The 21,567-nt window shown below is 41.0% G+C and overlaps 1 protein-coding gene across 3 annotated transcripts in view; it reads right to left on the bottom strand.

Annotated features, from left to right (window-relative positions):
• The window catches only part of NGFR (nerve growth factor receptor), a 69,706-nt gene that overhangs the window by 2,299 nt on the left and 45,840 nt on the right, over nucleotides 1–21,567 (bottom strand). For 2 of the 3 annotated variants that reach the window (XM_007433465.3, XM_088143488.1), the window contains exons 3-7: nucleotides 17,390–17,746; nucleotides 9,484–9,576; nucleotides 7,652–7,732; nucleotides 6,241–6,448; nucleotides 3,914–4,074 (exon numbers count right to left, since the gene is read on the bottom strand). In XM_007433465.3, the coding sequence (XP_007433527.1) occupies nucleotides 3,914–4,074; nucleotides 6,241–6,448; nucleotides 7,652–7,732; nucleotides 9,484–9,576; nucleotides 17,390–17,746 (900 nt within the window). The remainder of the gene's footprint in view (nucleotides 1–3,913; nucleotides 4,075–6,240; nucleotides 6,449–7,651; nucleotides 7,733–9,483; nucleotides 9,577–17,389; nucleotides 17,747–21,567) is intronic. The other variant, XM_088143489.1, reaches the window with a different exon arrangement.

Genomic DNA, 21,567 nt, shown 5'->3' with positions numbered 1-21,567 from the left:
CATTAACTGATGCTTAAAAAAAAGATTGGCACAAAAATATGTAAGCCTTGTAGATGCATTTCACAGTAAAATACCTATGTTTATTTGCATTTCATGTAAAATTCCTTTGATATGCTTTTTAGCACATACTGTAAGCATTTTAGTGTCTTTTTAAAATAGCAAACTGCATTAAAACATTCTGAAAAGCATGGAACCATAGATGTTTGTGTTTTGTGATTTATAAGAAATACAAACAGATCAATATGCTTCCAAAGGTGAACTATAATCAAGATCTGGATGGGGATTTTTCTGGGTAATTTCATGAACTTCACTGTGGCAAGGCAGCAATGAATTGTTCTAAATAATCCAGGTAAGATTATATCTACCGTTATTCTCACACAAACATAAACATTCAAGCTGCCTTTAACGTCCTGTTTTTTCTTTGCCTGTATCACAATTAATGTCTCAGCTGCCCCATTCTGAACATCTCTCAAATTCAAAATGTTCAAATGTTCACTTTAGTTCTGAGATTTCTCATTGGGTACAAACCCAATGAGTTTGTAGAAAGGAAGAGTGCTGGATCCAAATTTTGAGAGGCCATCATCTGAACGCATGGACTTGAAAATGGGTAAAGGACAAAACTACTCATTCACCCTCACCACACAGCTCTTTCTAACCTCAGCGCATCTTGTCTGAAGGAGAGCTCTACTTGCCATCAGTGGAACACAATGCAGCTTGTTGTGTGATCTGAGACTCCAGATGGCATGGAAAGCTGTATATATTAAAACAAACATTTGTTCAACTTCTCTTCAGGCCTCCCAGCTGAACATGTGGAGAGCAGAAAAAGAGGACAGGGCTGCCTGTGCAAGCCCAGTGTCAGGCAGGAGAGGTTCAAAGAAGAAAAGAGTGTGGTGTTCTGGAACCTCCTTAGTTAAGAAGTGACAGAGTTTAGATGCATTTCTCCAGCCTCCTTGGCTTCTCATGCCTCACATCAACCCCAAGGGAAAATCTCAGGCCAAAATTCCTCCCGCGGGGCCTTTTCAGTAGTGATGTTCTTGTCTCTACTGAGTGGGAGTCCTATCCTTTTAAGAGAATTTCTTGTATGCTTAGAGAAAGGCAAAGAAATGGCCTACCCAGTTTCTCCACTCATGAATTTGTTGGAGAATTTAGAAAGGCCATTTGTGCCTAACTCTGTTCAAGTCATTATACATTTTTATTAGACTGTTTTTATTATTATAAATTGCCAGGAGTGGGAGTAGCATTCAAATCAGACCAGACCAGACCAGACCAGACCAGACCAGACCAGACCAGACCAGACCAGACAAATAAAATAAAATAAAATAAAATAAAATAACACAAAAAATTTACTGGAAGATAATGTGCTCTCTCTTCCACATACATTTGTTCTTGAGTGGGCTTTCCTCTTCCTCTTCCATATTAACATCTTTTCTTAACAGCCCAGTTGGCATGGACTCCCAGAAGTAGAGGAGTAATTTTTCTTTTTACTCTTTGCTCCATTTACTGGTTTAAGGGAAATATGACTTGTTCTTTTTGGCTGAGCATGACCTACAAACTCAGACCCTGTAATTGATAGTTTATGGTTTACTGTGTTTTGTGAAACAGAATGATGATTTGTTACATATATTATGGTTACATTAATTAGGGTTTGGCATGACAAGTGAGGCTATTCGCTAGTTGTTTATATGCCAGGGGCACAGAGGTAGAAATTGCAAAGAGGCACAGCAGAGGATCTAAGGGTCTAAAAGCCAAAAATGGGACCCCTTCTCAAATGTAGCCCTGATGCCATAGGTTAATATCAACCTGGAAAAGACTCATGGGGGGGGGGGGAAATGGGCTCATAGAGTGGGTCATAACTAGGGGATGACAGAGTTACAATGGTAGGCAACAACATAATCTAATAAAAGTGCACCAGTCAGAAAAGAAATTGGTTCTTAATATAGGAAAACCTTTCTGATCTGCCAAGAGTCTTAAAAGTAAAATCTTGTGTGTGTGTGTTTTTACAAATGCCTTATTTTCCCTAAACTATGTTTTTAAAAAAGAATGATCCAAATGATTCATATCCCTAACCCTAGCCCTTGAAGAAGGCTACGAAGCTCATGGATGGATCTTTTTGAAAAATTCTAAGTTTTACCCAGTATAATCTATTTATGGTGAAGTACATATGAAGCAGACATGCATGGAGTGAGAATTGACATAGTAGTTATAGGAATAATTTAGTTTTAAGTCTTTCTTTTTGGCATATGCATAAAAGTGGATCCCAATTACTAAGCAAAGTATGGTTTTAGTGACCACACCTATCTGTCTTATAGTTAGAAGTAAACTAGCTTTCCTGCCAACTGCACAGAAATTCATCCAAGTGGAGTGAAAGCTGATCTTGATTTTTAGTGGAGGAAACGAAAGAGGTGCAGTTTTTGGAGCTGTTGTTTTTCTTCTGCAAATAGGGCAAGAGACCCAGTTTGGTGTAGTGGTTAAGGCACTGGGCTAGAAAATGGGAGACTGTGAGTTCCCGCCTTAGGCATGAAGCCAGCTGAGTGACCTTGGGCCAGTCACTGTCTCTCTCTGCCCTAGGAAGCTGGCAATGGCAAACCACTTCTGAAAAACCTTGCCAAGAAAACTGCAGGGCCTGGTCCAGGCAGTTGCTAGAAGTCAACACTGACAGGTAGGTAGGTAGGTAGGTAGGTAGGTAGGTAGGGAAGGAAGGAAGGAAGGAAGGAAGGAAGGAAGGAAGGAAGGAAGGAAGGAAGGAAGGAGAGAGAGAGAGAGAAAGAAGGGAGGGAAGGAGGGAGGGAGGGAGGGAGGGAGGGAGGGAGGGAGGGAAAGAAAGAAAGAAAGAAAGAAAGAAAGAAAGAAAGAAAGAAAGAAAGAGAGAGAGAAAGAAAGAAAGAAAGAAAGAAAGAAAGAAAGAAAGAAAGAAAGAAAGAAAAGGGGCAGGGCAGACCTGGGAGGGTTTCCAGCCCTGTTAATTCTGTAGTTACATATTCTGTTGTATGACTGATTTTCCAAACTGTGTTCTGGGACTGAAATCTGAATCTAAGCAAGCAGTGCCCTACAGTATTTCTTGGGAAACCAATAAATAATTTTCCACACTTTCAACTGGCAGTGGTGTCTATAAAGAGGTGGAGAAGACCAGCCTTTTTGCTAGGGGTGGGGGAGGAATGTGTTTAGCTTTATGTTTGAATGCAAATTGATCTGATATATTTTTAAAATAAAACACAAATCAAACCTTAGATACCCTAAATCTGCAAATCTCTGAATACTGCATTGTGGCTCACCAACAATTAAAAGAGACATATATTAGGGAAAAGTCAACCCACAAATGTATATATTCATGAATTATGTACAAAAAGACATTATATTACTAATTATCTACTATACTAGAAAATCCTTTTGTGTATATAAGTAAAATTGAAAGCAAAAAAAGTTTGGAGCAATATGCATCACAATGCACACAAATTTTAGTACAAACTAAAAACTAGAAAGAATTTCCAGAATGACAGATTTAACTTGACATATGTGCCCCCCCCCCCCAAAAAAAAGGTGAAATGGAAAAACACTGAATTTGATATTTTTGGAAAAATGTGAAACCTGAAGGCAGTGGAATCAAGCTATTTGCCCCACCTTGCCTATTTCCCTATTGTGTTTTACTTGGTTTGTTAGTTACAGATGCACCAACAAAAACTTGTGTATGCTTGCTATCTGCCTGGGGCAAACTGTAGTTGAGATTTCATTGGTTGGTTTACAGGACAAGCAACAAGAGGGATGTGATCTAGAAAGGAGATGGTTCTCAGATTAACTGTCCTCTTGGTGTCTGCCAGGACTATGTTTCAGTAATTAGTGGTTCCCTGTCTTTCTGAATTGCACTCCTGCTCTTTCCTTTCTTCCCCACCCAACTTCAGCTGGACCCATCCCTTGCCTTGTAGAGATGCTGTCTGTGTCGGTGGCTGTTGATCGTGGAGGCTTTGGCTATCAACTGAGATGCCGCTGTCACTATGAAGTTTCTCTCCTTCTGGGGAAGGCGTCTGGTTGACAGGACGGTTGTTGGCACCTTGTTTGTTCTGTTTGCAGCTGTTCCACCTAGAGGTGAAAGTGTTTGACAGTTGAACCAAGGATACCTGTTCTTTCTTCTGACCCATGGTACACCACAAAATTGGCAGGGTCACTGAGAATCAATTCCTTCCTACAGATCATGAGGTTTGGGGTGTGGTGAATGCTATCTTTTCAAGGCTTGCCCAGGCAGAACTCTCACTCCATGGACTAGTTTGCCAATCCAGATAAGGGTGTTTTCATCTGTACTGGCTCCTGAAAGTCCCTGTGATTGCCAACACTTATTGTGAATTCGCAGGGTTGCCTCTCTTTCTTCATCCAGAGGGGAAAGCATCTGTTTCTGCCTAGGACAGTGCAGACATGAGACCTTCCAGACATTACTGAACTCCAAATCTTATCTACTCTAACAAACATGACAAGTGGTGAGGAAACATGGGATTTGTAGTCCATCCATACTAAGAAGATTTCTAACTAAGACCTGGGCACTACCATGCTGAACTAGGAGAGCAAGAAGCCACCTTTTATATGAGCTTGGAGTTGGGTCAGTGAGCCCTCAAATGGATAAAGACATTCCACTGTATGTACAAATCTGAGATCTGGTAGTGATATTACCTAACACTGGTGGTTCAAGATATTTGAGCTGGGGAGGGGGGGGGTGGACTTGGATCCTCAATTGGTCTATTTCTCATTTGCGCTCACGCTCTCTCTCTCTCTCTCTCGGGCCAATCCATAGCACTGCTGATTAGAAGGCAAAGCAACCACGTGATCCTTATTATTTTTGTCTCTCGTTCTTGGAAAAGGAAGGCCATTAGGCATCAGTGGGAAGAAGAAGCGGCAGGAGCATGGGATCTTTGGGTTATATCTTAGGAAATGCCTTCCAGTGCAACCCATGACATCTGCAGCCCAAAACAACTGGCTTCCCAGTAACAGAATATTTCATATTTAGTGATTAAACTTGAGGTATAAGATAATGGACATTAACTTATCATAGAAGCCAGCATTCTTGCAAAAAATGAGTAATGCTGGGTTGTCTATCACTCACAGGAAAAGTCAACAAACCAGCTTGGCCTGCTTCTATGCTTTTATCAGCTACCTGAGCTACAGAAATCAGCCAGAGATAATCATTCATAGCACGGATATAATCATTATCATCTTCCCATTCTTTTATGATCAGATACTTGGAGCAACCACTTAAAAGCTGGCAATCTTAGAGGCAAGATGCTCCTGGCTTGGCATTGAGAAGGATCTAATTTCTGGTTACACAGCAACTTAAGAGAAATTTCAATTCTGAACAGTTGTTTCTAGAGGATGTGCACTGCCGCCCAAGGATGGTGGCATGTGGCCAGCTCTGAAATCATTTGGAGCGCATTTATTTGCCTTTTTAAAGATGCCTATCACTTAAGGGGAGGATGCAAAATACATGTAGAACGCCATGGGGGGGGGGGGGGAGGTTGAGCAGGGAATGGTTGCATTCTTCCCTGTTGAATGCCAGAGATGCACAATCATCTCCCTAATTATTTCCAGAGTTTCTGAAAGCCTTGGATGTGGCCCCTGAGCTCCACCAAAAGTTGCTGATCATTAGAAATTATTAAAAATATGAAGAATCATCATCATCTGAAATTAAATCAAATTAATTTGCATCCTAACCCCATCTACTTTCTTGAGGGTTTCCCCAGGAATGACATTCAAAGGTCAAATATGGTTTACAGTATGAAAAATGTTGTGCATCTGTTTTAAGCACATACTCACAGTGGCCTCTTCTTCTGCAGCCACCTCTTTCTCCTTTCCTTGTCCTAGGCCTCCCCTGCCCCCAATTATGTGGGAGAAGGGGAAGGCAGCAATATTTAGGCCCTAGAGGACTGTTCAAGCGTAGTCAGTGATAATATGACACTTTACACACTATTTCCCTTGAAAGGAAAATGAGAGTTGCATACAAACCATCATATTGTCATTGGTAATGCTGGGATTTATAGTCCCAGACTGGTTTTTAACTGCAAAATATGCTCCATCATGTCTCTGCCTTCCCCATGGCCAACCAAAATTACATCCTTATAGCAGGTAAGGGAAGCAGTTTGAACAATTGAAGGACACGTAGTCCGTGAGCAAGATCAACCTTGGAAAACGCCCGTGACTGCCCATTCATCTGTCCCAGAACTCCTGCACACTCATCTTCTGGAATCTCTCTGACCTACTTACCTCTTGAAGGCAATATACGCCACCAGACCCACCACCACAGCTGCCAAAATGGAGCAGTAGACAGGGATGAGGTTATCTGCTGTCCCACTTCGGATGACAGGTTGGGAGCTGCCCATAACTGTGGTCACTGTGGTGGTCATTACAGTGCTCTTCAAAATATCCAGGATCTCTGAACCATTTGTAATAGGAAAAGGACTTTTGGGAATTCCTGGGTAAAAATATGGAAAGGTAAGGAAACAGAAGAGCAATTGGGCAGATAATATGCAAAAGATGAAGTTGCATTTATGTTTATCTATTTTTCCTTTGCATATATGTTATATCCACAATATTGGTGATCAAAAAGCCAGTAGTTAAGATGCGGACTAATGCTAGGGGGACCCAGATTCAAGTCTATCCTTAGCCATAGAATCTTACTGGGTGACTTTTGATCTTTCACAGTCCAGCCTACCTCACAGGGTTGTTGTAGGGAAAAGAGAGAGAAAGAAGTGTTATGTATACCACCATGAGCTCCTGAACTGGGTGGTGGGATAAAAATCTAAACCACCACCACCACCATCACAACAGCAACATAGATTCATGTCTATACAGGAAGTCAGAACTTTGTACTATCCAAATATTTATTAGTGTGCACACACTCATATAATGTCTTCTCATAAGTAGGTCCCATGGGTTTTATGAGGTTTAGTCACAAGTAAGTATATATTGGAGTGCAGCTTCAATCACTTTGAAATAATGCTGTATAATTATGTCATTTCATACCTTCCATCTTTAAGTTAAAGTTGAAAAATCATCCTTTGATTTGATTTTATAATCAGGGCAATTCGTGCACCAAAATGTTCAGCTTTCTAGACAATGTCAAATTCCCTTGGGGCCTAGAAACCCCTTTTATGAAACAGAAATATACAAATGATGCTTTTTTTTTTTTCTTTTAGTAATCTGGGTATTTTTTGTATGGATCTGCAGATATTTACTGTTCTACTTCATGTCAAAGTATCTCAATCATTCTTATATCCTTGTGGGCAAGCAAATAGAATATATCCCTATTTATCATAAGCATTCTAAAAATCTAGAATAAAATAAAGCTAGAGGAACATTTCTACACTGGGATTTTAAAGAATTTGAAGTTCTCTTTCTGGCTCCTAATGAGGTAGCTGATTCTGTTAGTACTTGCAATCACATCATACTATATTACCTGCAAATAAAGCTATCACTGTAAGTTATACTTTCACTTCTATGGCTTCCCTCCAAAATGCTTGGGAATAATAGTTTCCTGAGGGCTTCAGAAATGTTTTAGTCTGTAGTCTTAACCATTTCATGCAGTCAAAAGGCTTCAGAGGACCATTGCTGAAGTCAGACCAACTGAGCAAATTCGGAACTGTTTCAGCAATGTAAGAAAAAGAAAACAAGGTACCATGTTCCACATCTGTGTCTGCATCACTGGTATTGGAATCCATCGGGGTCTTGGTTGCCATTGTAAATTGTGGATTAGTTGCTGCCAAGTAAACCAAGAATTTAACAAAAGAGTGAGAAATTGTGAGAAAATTAGGAATGTATCACATAATTAACATGTAAGTAATTAAGCAAGTGTGAACATGATCAAAAATTCCTATCCCATTTTTGCTGAAACCCTATAATTCCCTCAAAAGAATTTTGTTTGTTTGTTTGTTTAATGATCCTTATAACTGCTCCAATCTGGATGGACTCTGGGGGATGAACCAATGATATAGAATCAAAAATTACACACACACACACACACACACATCAAGACAATGTAATCATTAATTCACTAAAGTTCCTATGGTAGATACCCACAGTCAACCAGGGCCAAAGGTCTGTGGAAAAGGGATTGATTTTACTTGCTGATGAAATATAAGCAGGGTAGGAGCCATATGTAACTTTAGGAAAAGAGAGTTCCAAAAATGCAGGGCGCTGCCAAGGCGGCTTGTTACCTGTCCCATGATTTATGTGCCTCTTGAGGAGGGGAACTCTCAACGACCCTCTCTTGATGTATGGACAAGACAGGCAGATTCAATATTGGCAAGATGTTGCCTGAAATATCCTTGTGCTACATCCCTGTATGGCTTTCAAAGTAATAGCCAGCCCTTTTAATTGGCCCCAGAACTATTACTGTAGTAGTCAATGCAACAACTTCAAAAGTAGTGTTATTCTACATTGGCAGGAGTATCCCACCAGTAATCAAGGTGCTGCATTTTGTACTAGCTGCAGCCTTTGGGTCATCTCCAAAGACACCCATGTAAGGTGTATTGCAGTAATCCTATTGAGCAGTGATCAAAGCAAAATTTACCATTGCCAGAGCATACCAGTCCAGGTAGGGCTGGCTCACCGGGCAGAGCAGGGTGAAGGTGTCAGTGGCCCTGGCTTCCATTTGCTGCTTCAACAGGAGCCAAAAGTCCAGGGGGACATCCAGTCACAAATCAGCTCCTTTGGAGAGAGCATGATTCTGTCCAGAGTACCTACTGGGGCCAATGTTATCAGATTGCTTGCTCCTTTACTGAAGAATAGCAGCTCTATCTTGATAAGTTTTAGTTAGTCTCAGCTTATTTCACCCCATTCAGATCCTCACAGCCTCCAGACAAGGATTCAGGACTTTCATGGCATTTCTGGCTCAGTCCATGGTGGCAAAGCGTATCCAGAAGCATCCATAGTTTTCATTAGAGAACAATGAAACACCCATTGCAATGTTGCAATGCAAGTTCCACCCCTTACATACATGTGTGCAATATTGCAACCCATGTACAAAAGTGGTGGAGCTGGCATCACAACGCTGCAATGTTCATTTCATCATATGCCCCTAGTTTGGATGCCCATACTGATGAAACCTCACCTTGAACGAATGGATGACCTCTCCCAGTGGTTTCAGGTAGATGTTAAACCACATAGGGGAGAGCCCTGAGTCCTGTGGGATCTGCAATGGAGTATCAGTGGGCTCAAGTGCTTCCTTCCTATGACTACCAGTTGGAACCACCCACGAAGGTAGGAGTGGAGTCACCATAAAGTGATGGCCCTAACTCTGATAATTGTTAGTAATGGTTTTACCTTTATGGCTTCCCTCCAGAAAACTTTTGGAATAATCCTTCCCTGAGGAGTTCCAAAATGTTGTTTTAGACTGTGGTTTTATTCATTTCATGCAGTCAAAGTTTTTAGTAGGGTCCTTGTGGGAGTTAGACCATCTGAGCAAATTAAGAACTGTTTCAGCAGTGTAAGGAAAGGAAAACAAGGTACCGTGTTCCACATCTATGATTGCATCTGTATTTGCATCACTGGTGTAGAAATCCATCGGGACCTTGGTTGTCATCGCAAATCTTGGATTAACTGCTGCCAAGAAAACCAGGAAGAATTTAGCAAAAAAGAATGTGAAATTGTGGTTGTTGGGAAGTTTAGAAATGAATCATAATTAGCTAAATAATTAACTAAAGATTTAAGAAACTAAGCAGATGTGGACACACAGAAATTCTTAGCACACTTGTGCTGAAACACCATAATTCCTGCAAGAGAAAGTAGATGTAAAGTAAAGTAAACTCAGAAGTGTGAAACCATTTCCAAAGGCAGGCTGAAGCAGATGTGAAGGAGGCTGGTGTTCCAATTCTCACTCTGCCCCACAGTTTGTGTTATGGTCTTAAATAAGTTGATGTCTTAAGCTTAATCTGTAATACTTAAAGACTGCCAGGTTAGGAATGTTTGGTATGAACAATTCTGAACAGATCACTTTTCCCCCCTACACTGACTAGTAACAATATATATATATTGTTAATATATATATATATCTTTTCCTGTTAAGAAGCACAACAAATTGAAATAATAAGATGGCAATAAAATCACCCAGTGAAACCATTCTAAAACGATTACACCAATAAAATACAGGAAACAATTTTAAAGGTTAAGATTTGCTTGTTTTTCTTGAGAGAAAGGTAGGCAATCATCGTTCTGGAGGCAGCACAAAGCCCTTTCTCACATTTCTGATGCTTAGCCCCTGTGGGAACCTCTCTGGCAAATCTTATTAACTGGTCAGATTCAAAACAAGATAGGTGGTCCTTAGAAAGTCAGAAATCCCACACAATAGCTTCAGAAATGCGTTCTTTCTTTTCAAGGTACTCTCTAATGGCTCTAAATGTGATTGGTGTTCTGGAAAAGGGAAAGAAGAAACCTGGCCTATAATCCCCTTTCTGGCACCTTTTGCCCATCTAACATGATGTGGGTGGATAGGTGGGGAAAACTCTGCATTTGGATGTGTTTCCATTCCGAGGAAGAAACCCAGTGTCCCACAGAGAGAAGACCTTCCCATGCAACTGCAAACTGCCGCTCCCCTTCCCCCCCAGTGGCTTTTATGAAGTTTGGCCGTGCCAAAGGGAATAGCTGTGCCTTCTGCCCTGCAGCCTCTGCAATTTCACCATTTTTCCCCGCCTGGAAACTGCTGACGCCAGAGCAATACTGACTCATCTTCAGACAATATACTTCAGCCATTACATTTCTACCCACTGGCTAGAGATTAGCATTTTCTTCTCTTCTGTAAAGAGAAGGTAAAGGTAAAGAACATCCATTATTTACCATGTTCTGGTTTGAAAGTTACATTTGGCACTACTAACTTGATTGTGGCATCCTTTATCAAGGCCATTGGTCCAATGTCCCACAATTCTGCCCAGCTTGGCTACAATGCCTAAATATGACCAAAGATTCTATCCCGGTCACTCTTGTAAATTCCTCCACCTTGTAAGAGTAGGATTTCTATACAGCAGTCAAATAGGTCATTAAATTAATAGGACGTAGTGCTGGCTCTGCTGTAACAATCCTAGTTCAGTGAACCATCCACGGGATAAGCAAGAATGCTTCTCCTGCTACTTCCCTTGCATGCCTAGGTCATAAAAAACCAACCCAAAAAAGGGAAATAATGGCATAGGAATGAAAAGAAGAAACTCCAAGTGCTTTGCAAAACCATTCTGAATGCAAAGTCCAATATATTTTGAACAAAGTCCTTTCTCAAAATCCTCCTTGTAAGGAACCCAAAGGAAAGACTGTCCAATCTTGTTGGGTGAGATCATAAAACATTTGCAAGAGTTTAACCTTTGGGGTTGACTTACATTTATTCCATTATATTATTTTAAGTGAAGAAAACCAAATAGACTTTTTTGGCAAGGATATCCTGGGAGATCTTCATTGCACAAATTACAACTACCTGTTGAGAAAGGTGGATTTAGTTTTCCACACTTTCAGGCTTATCATTAGCATTTAACTTAGCTTTGGTAACTGGCTGTAGGTTACCAGTTCAATATTCAGTTCCTCTTTTAGCACAACCAAGAGTTATTACTTGAACCCACTGAAATCCTGGCAAATACTGTACTGAGAGCCCTGTTTGTATTTATTTCAATACTTACTTTTAACATTGGGAGGTACAGACGAAAATTACTTGGTTGCAGATAGCATTTTGACTCGTTTACCCCTGAGAAGCTTAAATTAAACATCTAAATCAATGTTTTGGGTAAACTGGCCTTCTCACAACATTATTAATCAGGATCATCTTAGTTTCAAGGAAGCTGTTTTAACACAGAATTTAAAAAAACAAGTTTTATTGAACTCAGAGTGCTCTTGGCAGTATATTCAGTTTAATCATCTGTTATTTGGTTTATTTAGTCCAGATGCTATTGCTGCTTCAGAAACTGTACAGTCGTTAGAGACTTTGGAGGAATTAACAGTGGCTCCTAAGCCAAAAACCCATTTTTATAAGAAGCTGAAGAAAACTGATGAAATTGATATATGATATCTGCGCATCCATTGGAATAGCAGGCATGATGTAGCATCTCTGTAAACAAATAGATCACTGCAAATAATGTGAAATTAGTCTTTGATAATCTTAAAATGAGGTTAAAACATTTTAAAGGTTAAAATGTTTTGTGTATACTGGACACCTCAGAAAATTTTCAATAAAAAATAGTTACAACCACCTTGCTGTTGGAAATGTAATTCAAAAGCTAGAATATCAACCCATATCTTTTGGTTTTATCCTAAATATCTGCATTTGGAGCTGAAATCAGCAGGATTGTTAATGTGACTCTGGATTACCATGGATATTTTATTGTTATATTTACCATAGATGTTCTAACTGCTGTAAGCTGCCATGAAAATGAAATAAAAATTTGCTAGATAAATAAGTAAACAAATTGCATGTTAAAAATGCATCTGTTCCCTTAGCTATATCCAAGAAAGAAGACTTTTGAGAAAAGTGGTCAGTTTTTGGAGTTGTTCTATTTACAACTTAATTTTTCAGCCCCACTCTTTTCTTTCCTCTCTTTTTATTCTTATTCCTACTTTTGAAGGTAATACAATTTCACAAATATTGAGAGTACTGTTATATCGTTGTATTTATATTTTCTTTCTGTTCATTCACCTAGCACAATAACATTATATAAAAAAATGTTGGCCTTTTTGGAAAATATTATTTTTAATAAGTTGGGACCCCACTGTTACCCTGAGTGCTACCCTGAGGAGTCATATTGTCAATCTCTGCCATGCAAGGGGAGAAAGAGAAAGGGAAAGTGGGCAGGGACAGGGACAGGGCTCGCACCTGGTCTGTAGATCACTGTTTTTCAGACTGGAGTTATTACATCTGAATCAGTGAAGTTGGAATGCCGGAAACCTTTATAGCAATCTTGAAAGAGAGATCAACATAACGAACACTGAAAGATTAGGCTTGTTGAAGACCGTCCAGGAACTCTGTTGCTCAGCTGGGATCAGAATCAGCTTGCAGATCAAACCACATCAGTTCTGGCGCTTATCGTGTAAGCACATCTGCTTTATTCTCAGATACAGTAGTGGGCATAGGACTGCAATTTTGTTTGGTTTCTTTAAGTCAGCTTTCATTTTGCCCACAGCTCAGACTTAAAACTCTTCTGTTTAACCATGCTTTACTGGATAGACCACAACTGGCTCAGTTCACACTAAGCCATGATATCAAAACCACAGTGGCTGAGTTCACACGTTAAATTACAGACAGTTAAACCACACTATGGCTTACCACAAGTGTGAATATAGTGATGGACTATCTTCGTCTTCTGTTTGCTTGTGTCTGTTTTATTAAATTCAGCCTCTACAGCTTCAAAATACAGCTGAAGAATGGTATACCTTGAAGAGAGCATTTCTTAACTATCTCCCCTTGTTATGCTTTTCTGCAAGCTACCCCTACCCATTTCCTAGTGTTCTTCGTCCCACACATGAAATATACAGACATCTGCATTTTGATAATAACTTCACTTGCTACCATTCTCCAGACTGGCCCATATGTGAAGGCCCAGGCTGACAAGAAATCAATCTCATATTGGAATTCCTATCTTTTGAACAGAAATGTTGCCAAGCAAAAGAGATTGCTTTCCAGGTTTTGCATTATACTGTCAAGTTTTTGCCTTCCACTATGAGGACAACAACACATCAAACAGCAGTTGGGATTCTGAGAATCCCAAGAAATATTCTAATGACTTAATAAGCAAGTATTAGATAATTGGACACAGCTAAGGTTAGGCAGAAGATGGGTCTAATGACACATTTATTCTATTGGCTCTTTTCCAGCAATTGAGAAGAAAGGGGAAAGTGGGATTTGGCAAGAGGATCAGCACCAAAAGCTATATAGTCAGGCCCCTGCTATAGCCCACCACCCACATTTCAGAAGAGAGTCCACTGTTGATCTGGCCCAGATCTTCTCCTTGCTATTGCCACCTGTTTTGCTAGCTATCTCCAAGCACAGGAGGAGGAATTGAGGAGGAGGAGGAGGCAGACAAGCCTCTACTAGCCTTATCCTTACCTTTAGACAATGATGGAAGTTGAACCAAGAAGGAGAGGTCATCTGTGCAGTGGTAACGGTGGCAGGGAGATGGCCCAATCAAATGGGGAAAGTCTACTAAGAACATGTTTCCCAACAATCCTCCAATTCTGAGGTTGATACTGGTTGCCATGTTCAGAACTGCACTCTATTGCTATGTTTCACTGTACAGTTTGCCACTTTCCCTGGAGCAGCTATCAGGAGTTCCTGTTTATCTCCATGCCATAGAAAGCTTTACCTGTTACCTTTTGCAAATCAAGACATGCTCAAGAAACAGGAAGAGAGCAGGTTGATTTCTGTTAGTGTGTTGTCAGTCATAGGAAAAACCCATCCCTCTGTGGGTTAAAGCAAAACAAACCTGCTTCAATGTTTATGTCAAAAGATGGGCTTCAGTTTCTGCTGCCCAAGACAGCGGAACAATTCTGATAGTTACATGGGATTGGAGGAGCCCCAAAAGAGAGGAATGCATCCTGGGTGGTTCTGGCTTTGTTTTCATTTTGTTTTTGTTTTGTATTTTCTGTATTCTAGGAAAAGGAAGATGAGACTACTGGGGGAGTGATAGTATCCAGGGCGGGGGATTGGGAGGGGTGCATGCTTTGGCTTCAGGAGCATATTAAAAAAAATTAAATTGTAAATGGAAAATTGTAATCACAGCCACCTCCCACCAGTGGGGGTTGAATTGGGCATGTCGTTGGCTACATATCTTTTCATACACTTATGCAACTTCACAATATGTTTCCACTTCTGTATTGATTTGTTTATCCATTCAAAGCATAAACCTGAGAGTGAATTTTTGAAGAATCAGGAACAAAAGACATCAGGGACTGTTAACTTGCTTTGCGCTCCTCCAGGGAGAAACATTAGCACAATGTTCGGTGAAGTTCACTGTCTCACTAAGAAGCATGAGCTCCTTGCAAATCTTCTCCTGTACTTGTAGTGTGAATATGTAGAGGAAGAAAGGGATTGCTCAACAGTCTGGTCCTGATGCCACCTCACTGTACAGCTCCTTCCTCAATCTCCTTTTACAGAAGGGACAGTCTAAAAACATGTTCCTTTGGGTTATGTGCACATGCATATCAAGGTGTTGATATGCTCGGGAATTCTGATCATACAGGATGCATAAAACACCTTCAGTTACATCTCTATGGATATAGGCACCCCTTTCCAGATCTTTGGTTTTAGATGTACAGAAAAGGGTAGAGCCAGCAGGATTGGCTATATTTTGGGTGGAGTTCATACTAGGCGTAAATGTATCATTATGACAAAGACAGCAAAAGGGGGCATAGTTTTGCATAACATTCGCACTGTTTCATTAAAAAATACTGAAGTCTATTTAGAAATTATTGCTAGACAATACTGTATAAAGAAAGACAACCATCTCACCACTGAGGGAAACTGTGATCAGGTGACTCGTGTGCTTGCTCAGCCTGCTGCTTGGGGGCCAGCAAAACCTTCTGCTTACTTCTCTTCTTAAGGTTATTTATCTTAAACTGGTTTTGCTCTGGCTCACCCACTGGGCAGCTCCAGCCTCCCATTGGTGGCCATCAGAATCTCCTTGTAGCTGATAACGCCCAATGGCTTGGCTGTTTGATTTTGTTTGTTGAAGGTTCAAGCAGTGGTACGAAAAAGAAAAGTACAAATCAGTGTTCCTTTCCTTAAATGTGCCTAGGAAAGAGTGGTGGGGGAAAAAAAAAAACCAGGACAGCCTGGAGTTGGATTAAAAAAAAAAAATCAGGGACATAGTCCAAAGGACATTTTGCTGAACCCCATCCCTATCCCATTGCTTGAAGCACTAATGCTGGTTGTATATTTCTGAATATCTGCTTTGGGGCAGGATCTCTGCTGCCCAATAGCAGAATTGTGCATATTGTTTAGCTCCATCTCTATGTTGTTAGTTACAAATAAATAACCCAAAGATGACCAATTGTTTTGTCACTAATTAGTGCTCTTCCCAAATAACCCAAACTGTAGTTTAGGGATTACAGTCCCCAGGACTTTTTCACCACTCAGCAAAGTAGGCATCATGTCATAAGAACATTTTGTGGCCCTGCTCCCATAGCATTCATCAGTGAATCAGGGGAGTAACGTATCATGGGAACTCAAGAAAATGGACCCAAGTCAACTAAACTTGGTGGGGTGGGGTGGGGTTAGATTTACCCTGAACTGATCCAGTCTTGCATAGGATTAAACTGATCCCTCCTAATCAACTGTATGGTGGGAGTAATTTATCTACCCAAAGATTGAGATAAAGTCTCTAGACGGTCTGTTTCTCTGACTATATGTCAGTTTTTATACATATACCCCATGGCTCCACAAGGAAGTGCTTGATGAGCAGAAAGAGATGGGAGACAGCCAAGATTGTTGGGCAATTTCTCATTTAGTTTGCCCCCAGCATACAGGACTCCCAATCAATCCCTATATCTAAATCAGAGCAAGCATGCACACCACTCAGTTCAGCGAACAAGAATATAGCTTGAAGTTTATTTGTTACACATCAGCAAACATCAAAAGACTTAACTGGCAAAATGGGACATAAGGCAGGCAAAAACAGGATGAAAAGGAACTGAACAACAGGGAAATTTTTTACATAATCTGCATATCTATACACCTAGATCCAGATGGTCCCAACATTATTGGCCTTCCAGAGGACCTAAAGACCTGGCTTTTTCCCAGAGCTGGGGCTAGGATTTTAGCGGAAGCCCACATGTGTGCTTTACTTTCATGCTGTTAAGCATTTGAGGAGCCTCAATTATTTTAAATATGGTGTGGCCTTTTGGCTTTTGCATGGTGTTTTTCTTGTATGTTTCATAAGCAGCCCAGAATTACCCGGTTAAGGTGGCAGCCACGTACATTTGCTAAATAAATAAATATCTTGAAAAGAGCAGAACTTTTCAGAGCAGCTGGAAACAACACTGTGAGTAATTAGCACAGACAGCCTCAAAGGGAGCGGCCCTTGGTTATTCTGGCCTTAACCCTGCTCTGTACATAACAGAAGCAGCAGAGATGAAAAGTAGGACACCAGCTGTTCCCTCCTCTATTCCGCACCATGAAGGAACTAATTTGGTGGCTGGGGAGGATGTTTCCAACAAAGATGCCCTACCAGCATTTGTCTGGGATGGCACTGACCCTAGCTGTGCCAGCTTGGTTTTTAGCATTATTTTTCAATCTGGTTTGGAAAAGAGAAAAAAGAGAACAGTAAAAATGGCTAGGCCACCCGTAATCACGTGCACAATGACAATTGGGTTGGGTCACTCATACTGTGGAATCTACTTAGGAGTTAGAATTAAATCCCCCACTTTAAAAAAAAAAAAATTGTATAATTACCTCTGCACTTGGCATCTGAAGTTGCGGTACAGTCCTTCTCAATGATCTCGTCCTCCTCACACACTGTGCAGGGGAAACAGGGGTCCACATGGTTGGCTTCATCGGAATATGTCCCCGTAGGACATTTCTCACACCACGTGTTCTGGTTTTCCCCACAGGGATAGACAAGGCCATAGCCCACTTCACAGATGCGGCATTTTTTGCACTTATTGCTCTCATCCCGGTAGAAGCCGTAGATACATTTGCAGACGGTGTTGTCTGATTCCACGCAGGGCGCCAACATGCTCTCCAGGCCCACACACTCTTTACAGGGTTTGCACGGCTCGGTGGCACTCACTGTGTCTGAATAGCTGATGCCTGTAAAGCATTGGAAGGTCAAAAGAGAACTGAGTGGTGGGTTATCAAATGACTGAGTTTGCCACACTCCATTGGACCATAATGGGCTCCTTTCACCGAGACATAGGCAACTCTGGGGAGGCTTGAGACCTGCACCATGTTTATGGGAAGGTCAAGGGCTGAAATGGATGGGACAGTGATATGAATCATCATTCTATCATACATGTGGCAAAACTGTGCATGCAAGATTGGGGAAGGTGCTTGTTTTCTTTTAAATATTTTAGGGCTTCTGTCCAAGGAGGGTAATGTGGGTCCCATGGACAGCCTAGAGACTTCTCAGAATGCCTGTCAAGCTGACCTTCTAAAAATTATTCTTGGAATGAAAAATTAAATCAAGGGCTGGCATGCTGCAAAATAAAGCACCAATCACCAGCATCACATTCGCTGTCAGTGATGTCATTGGGTTGTGAGGTCCCATGGAGTTGATAGTGAGTATCCTGGGAGCAAGTTCACCTTCTGATAAATGGGTATTTTGTGATTGGTCTGTCAGACTTTGGAGGTAGGCTAGGCCAGGAAACAGATGCAACAAGTTGGACTGGAACTATACTTCATTGAACTTTACTTTTTTGTAACTATTTCTCCACCGTCATCTCCATGGCTCTCCACACAGCCATAGCATCTGTTCTGTATCCATCACATGCTCTCAAATTTCCAAATGGACCCTGGTCTTTAACCTAATTTACTCTAAAAATAGGAAAACACGGCACAATTAACACTTGCACCACAAGTGGAGAAGGCTTTAGAGATACAAAAATGGGTTTTAGACACTCAGCTTGCTCACTCCTGCTTTAGCAGAAGATTAAGAAGGGGGAAAGCACGACTTCTGCTCCCAAAGCAAAAGCAGTCCACCCTCTGGAGCCTGATAAACTTTTATGGTGGTGATCACAGGTCAGGTGCTAAGATCTACACCTAACTCTCCTTGGACACTTTTGGCTGCTGTAGGCATACCTCCTCCACTCTGGTCACTGGGGCCTGCCCTCCACAGCCATTTTGGGTTGGGCAACAAGAGAGATTAGGCACCTGGTTTCCACAGAGGCATCTGACCTCTGATGGTTATATCTGTGTTTAGAAAACAGGTGAATGCTGTCTGCATGGGAAGTCAATTTGAACCAAGAAAAGGGCTGGTTCTGCCAGCTGTATGTTGCTGGTTCTGTTCCAAAGGAGTGAATTCCAGTTTTCTGCTGCTTCTCCTAGCAAGAGAGGGTTGTTTGACTGTGCTTTTTACTGTTTTTATCATGGGGGAAGGGTGCTGTTTTGCCTATCCAATTTTTTGTACTTTTGGGGGAGGTGTCTTTTGCCTCTCATTGTGCCCAGCATTTGAGATGCTTTGGGCCTGGAGAGAAATTGACAAGAGTTTGGTCAGTTTTCCCCTTCTGGCCCAAGTGATGGGTCACAGGCAGAGCTGAAGGAAGTAGGGGAGGTAGAAGTACCCCTGATGCTCCTCACAACCCCTCTACCATGCCTGTAACCTGACCATGCCTGTGATCTGACAGGACAGGCCTGGGATGACTGGAGGGAGTTGTCTTGATGTGCCATACGAGTTCCTTCCTACTTCACCTCACATGTCTCCTCCCCCAACTAATCTGTGATCCAGGTTATTTCTGGACATGGGTTTACCTGTCTTCCAGAAGACCAGTGGACCTGTGTTCTGTAGCAGCTAGAGAGACAGGTTGCTGTGGTGGAGCACCTATGCATTAGCAACCTGTTGTTCCGTCCCAGGCACCCCCTACAGGTGTCCAAGTCTGCCCCGCCATATGTATGGAGAGCAATTGGTGATATTCCTCCCACTGGCTGGTGACACTAGGTGGGGGGATGGGGTGGGGAAACAAAGCCAGAGAAAACCACCAATCACTGCCCTTAAGTTGTCCCACAGTAAAGCTGTAAGGACAGAAGCACTCATAAACCCCTCATGCTTACACTTCTGAGGCTGAGGTTAAGCAAGCACACTTGATGCTGCTTTACTTGACAGAAGTTAGAGCAGGGTCATTGAAGCTTGATAGGCTAATATTTCTAGGGGTTCTGACATTGGAGCGTGTGTCAGTTTTGTGGGCCCAAGAGAAAGCAATTTTTTCCCAGATACGCATTTTTTTCCTCCTGAAAAGTAGTGCTAACTTTCACTCCTGTCTTTGGCATAGAAATTTGGCGGTGTGATTTCTGGGACCTGGGAATTGCAAAACAGGAAGCTACATGTTACAAACTGTTTAGACTTATTTAATCAAGGTTCAACCTCTGTTGACAAAAAAATAATAACAGGTAATCAGTTCAATGGAAAATGTTTGCCTTTTCTTCCCCCCTTTTCCCCTCAAACAGCAAGATTCTGGTAGATTAATTCAAAAACTTTTTTTTTTAACAATACATCCATGTTTAATTGAAGGAACCACAAATCTCCAGCATTTTAATGCTCCTAATCTCTTCTTGGCCTTTGGGGTAAGATAAAATGTGGTAGGATTTTAACCTTCCCAGACCAAAGCACTTCCCCATGTCTATTGTTTAGTTGCTATTCTCAGAATGTCTTTGTGGGAACCTTAGTCTCAACCACCAGGAAAAACTAGTAAAAAGGATGTAAAAGACCTGCATTGGTCAGTAATACAGAAATTCTATTTAAATATAAAAACTAATATCTAATAACCCCCCCCCCCTCCAACTTAAACCTTCAGATCCAGTGGTCACCATCACCTCTTTTGGCATGAATTAGATGAATTAGATACACCTTGTATGAAGGAGTATTTTCTTTTGAAATTTCTGAATCTGTCAACCAGTTTCACTGTAAAACCTGAATCCCAGATTATGGGATAGGAAAAAAACATTTTTCTTTCTCCACATGAATTTTTGTCTGCTCTCTTAGAACCAAACCAACCATGCTATAGAAATTTAGCTATCAAATGCTTGGTTTCCCTACTTTGCTAAATAGAAGCAGTTGTAGGAACTTATTGGAACTACGATGGGAGCAAAAAGGTTCAGTTATATGATTTCTCAGTGCCGTGGTCTTACTCCCAAACTCTACTCCCAGGTTGCTCTTACTTAAGAGTAATCAAGTCCTCAGTGGCTTATTTTATGCTCTACACAGAACATGATAAGAACATAGAAAGAACCCTCCTGGACTGGGGGAAAAAGATCTGTCTAGTTGGGCATTGATCTCACAAAGCCCAGCCAGATGCCCATAGGAAGACTTCAAGCAAGACATAAATGGAACTTGTATTTCCCAGTAACTGGTACCAACTCTCCAAAATTGGAGGTAATATTTAGAAATTATGACTAACAAGCATGAATGGCTTTAGCATCCATAAACTGGACTAATTCTCTTTGTTCATATTAGTGGGCATCATTACCTTTTATGGTAGTGAATTCCACAGTGTGGCTGTGCACTCCTTCAAGAATAATTTCTTTTTAATCTGTCCTAAATCTCCCAATATTTAATTTCATTGAATTGACCTTGGGTTCTAACATGAATCATATCCACTATGTCCACATACGTACTGTATTATACATAATTATGTTAGGTTATCCTTTATTCAACTTCTTTCTCTTTAAGCCAAAAGCCCCTGAATCATAATAAAGTTCTTTGGTTTTATATGTAATATGTATTTTGGCTATGACAATGTAATAGTAATTCCCATAGAATTTAATAAGTTTGTTTCCAGAAATTGCATATAGGAATGCAATTCTATACTTATTTGCCTGCAATTAAGTGCTAATAATTCCATAAAGTTTATTGTTGGATAGACATGTATGAATGATTGACTATGTGCCATCAAGAGTCCTGACTCTTAGTGACCACATAG

Source organism: Python bivittatus, unplaced genomic scaffold (genome assembly GCF_059951505.1).
Source record: "Python bivittatus isolate LINGU-HERP-01145 unplaced genomic scaffold, Pbiv_v1 ctg000410_np1212, whole genome shotgun sequence".
Taxonomy (NCBI): domain Eukaryota; kingdom Metazoa; phylum Chordata; class Lepidosauria; order Squamata; family Pythonidae; genus Python; species Python bivittatus.
The sequence above is the reverse complement of the archived record's forward strand: the minus strand, read 5'-3'. Positions and strand labels throughout refer to the sequence as shown.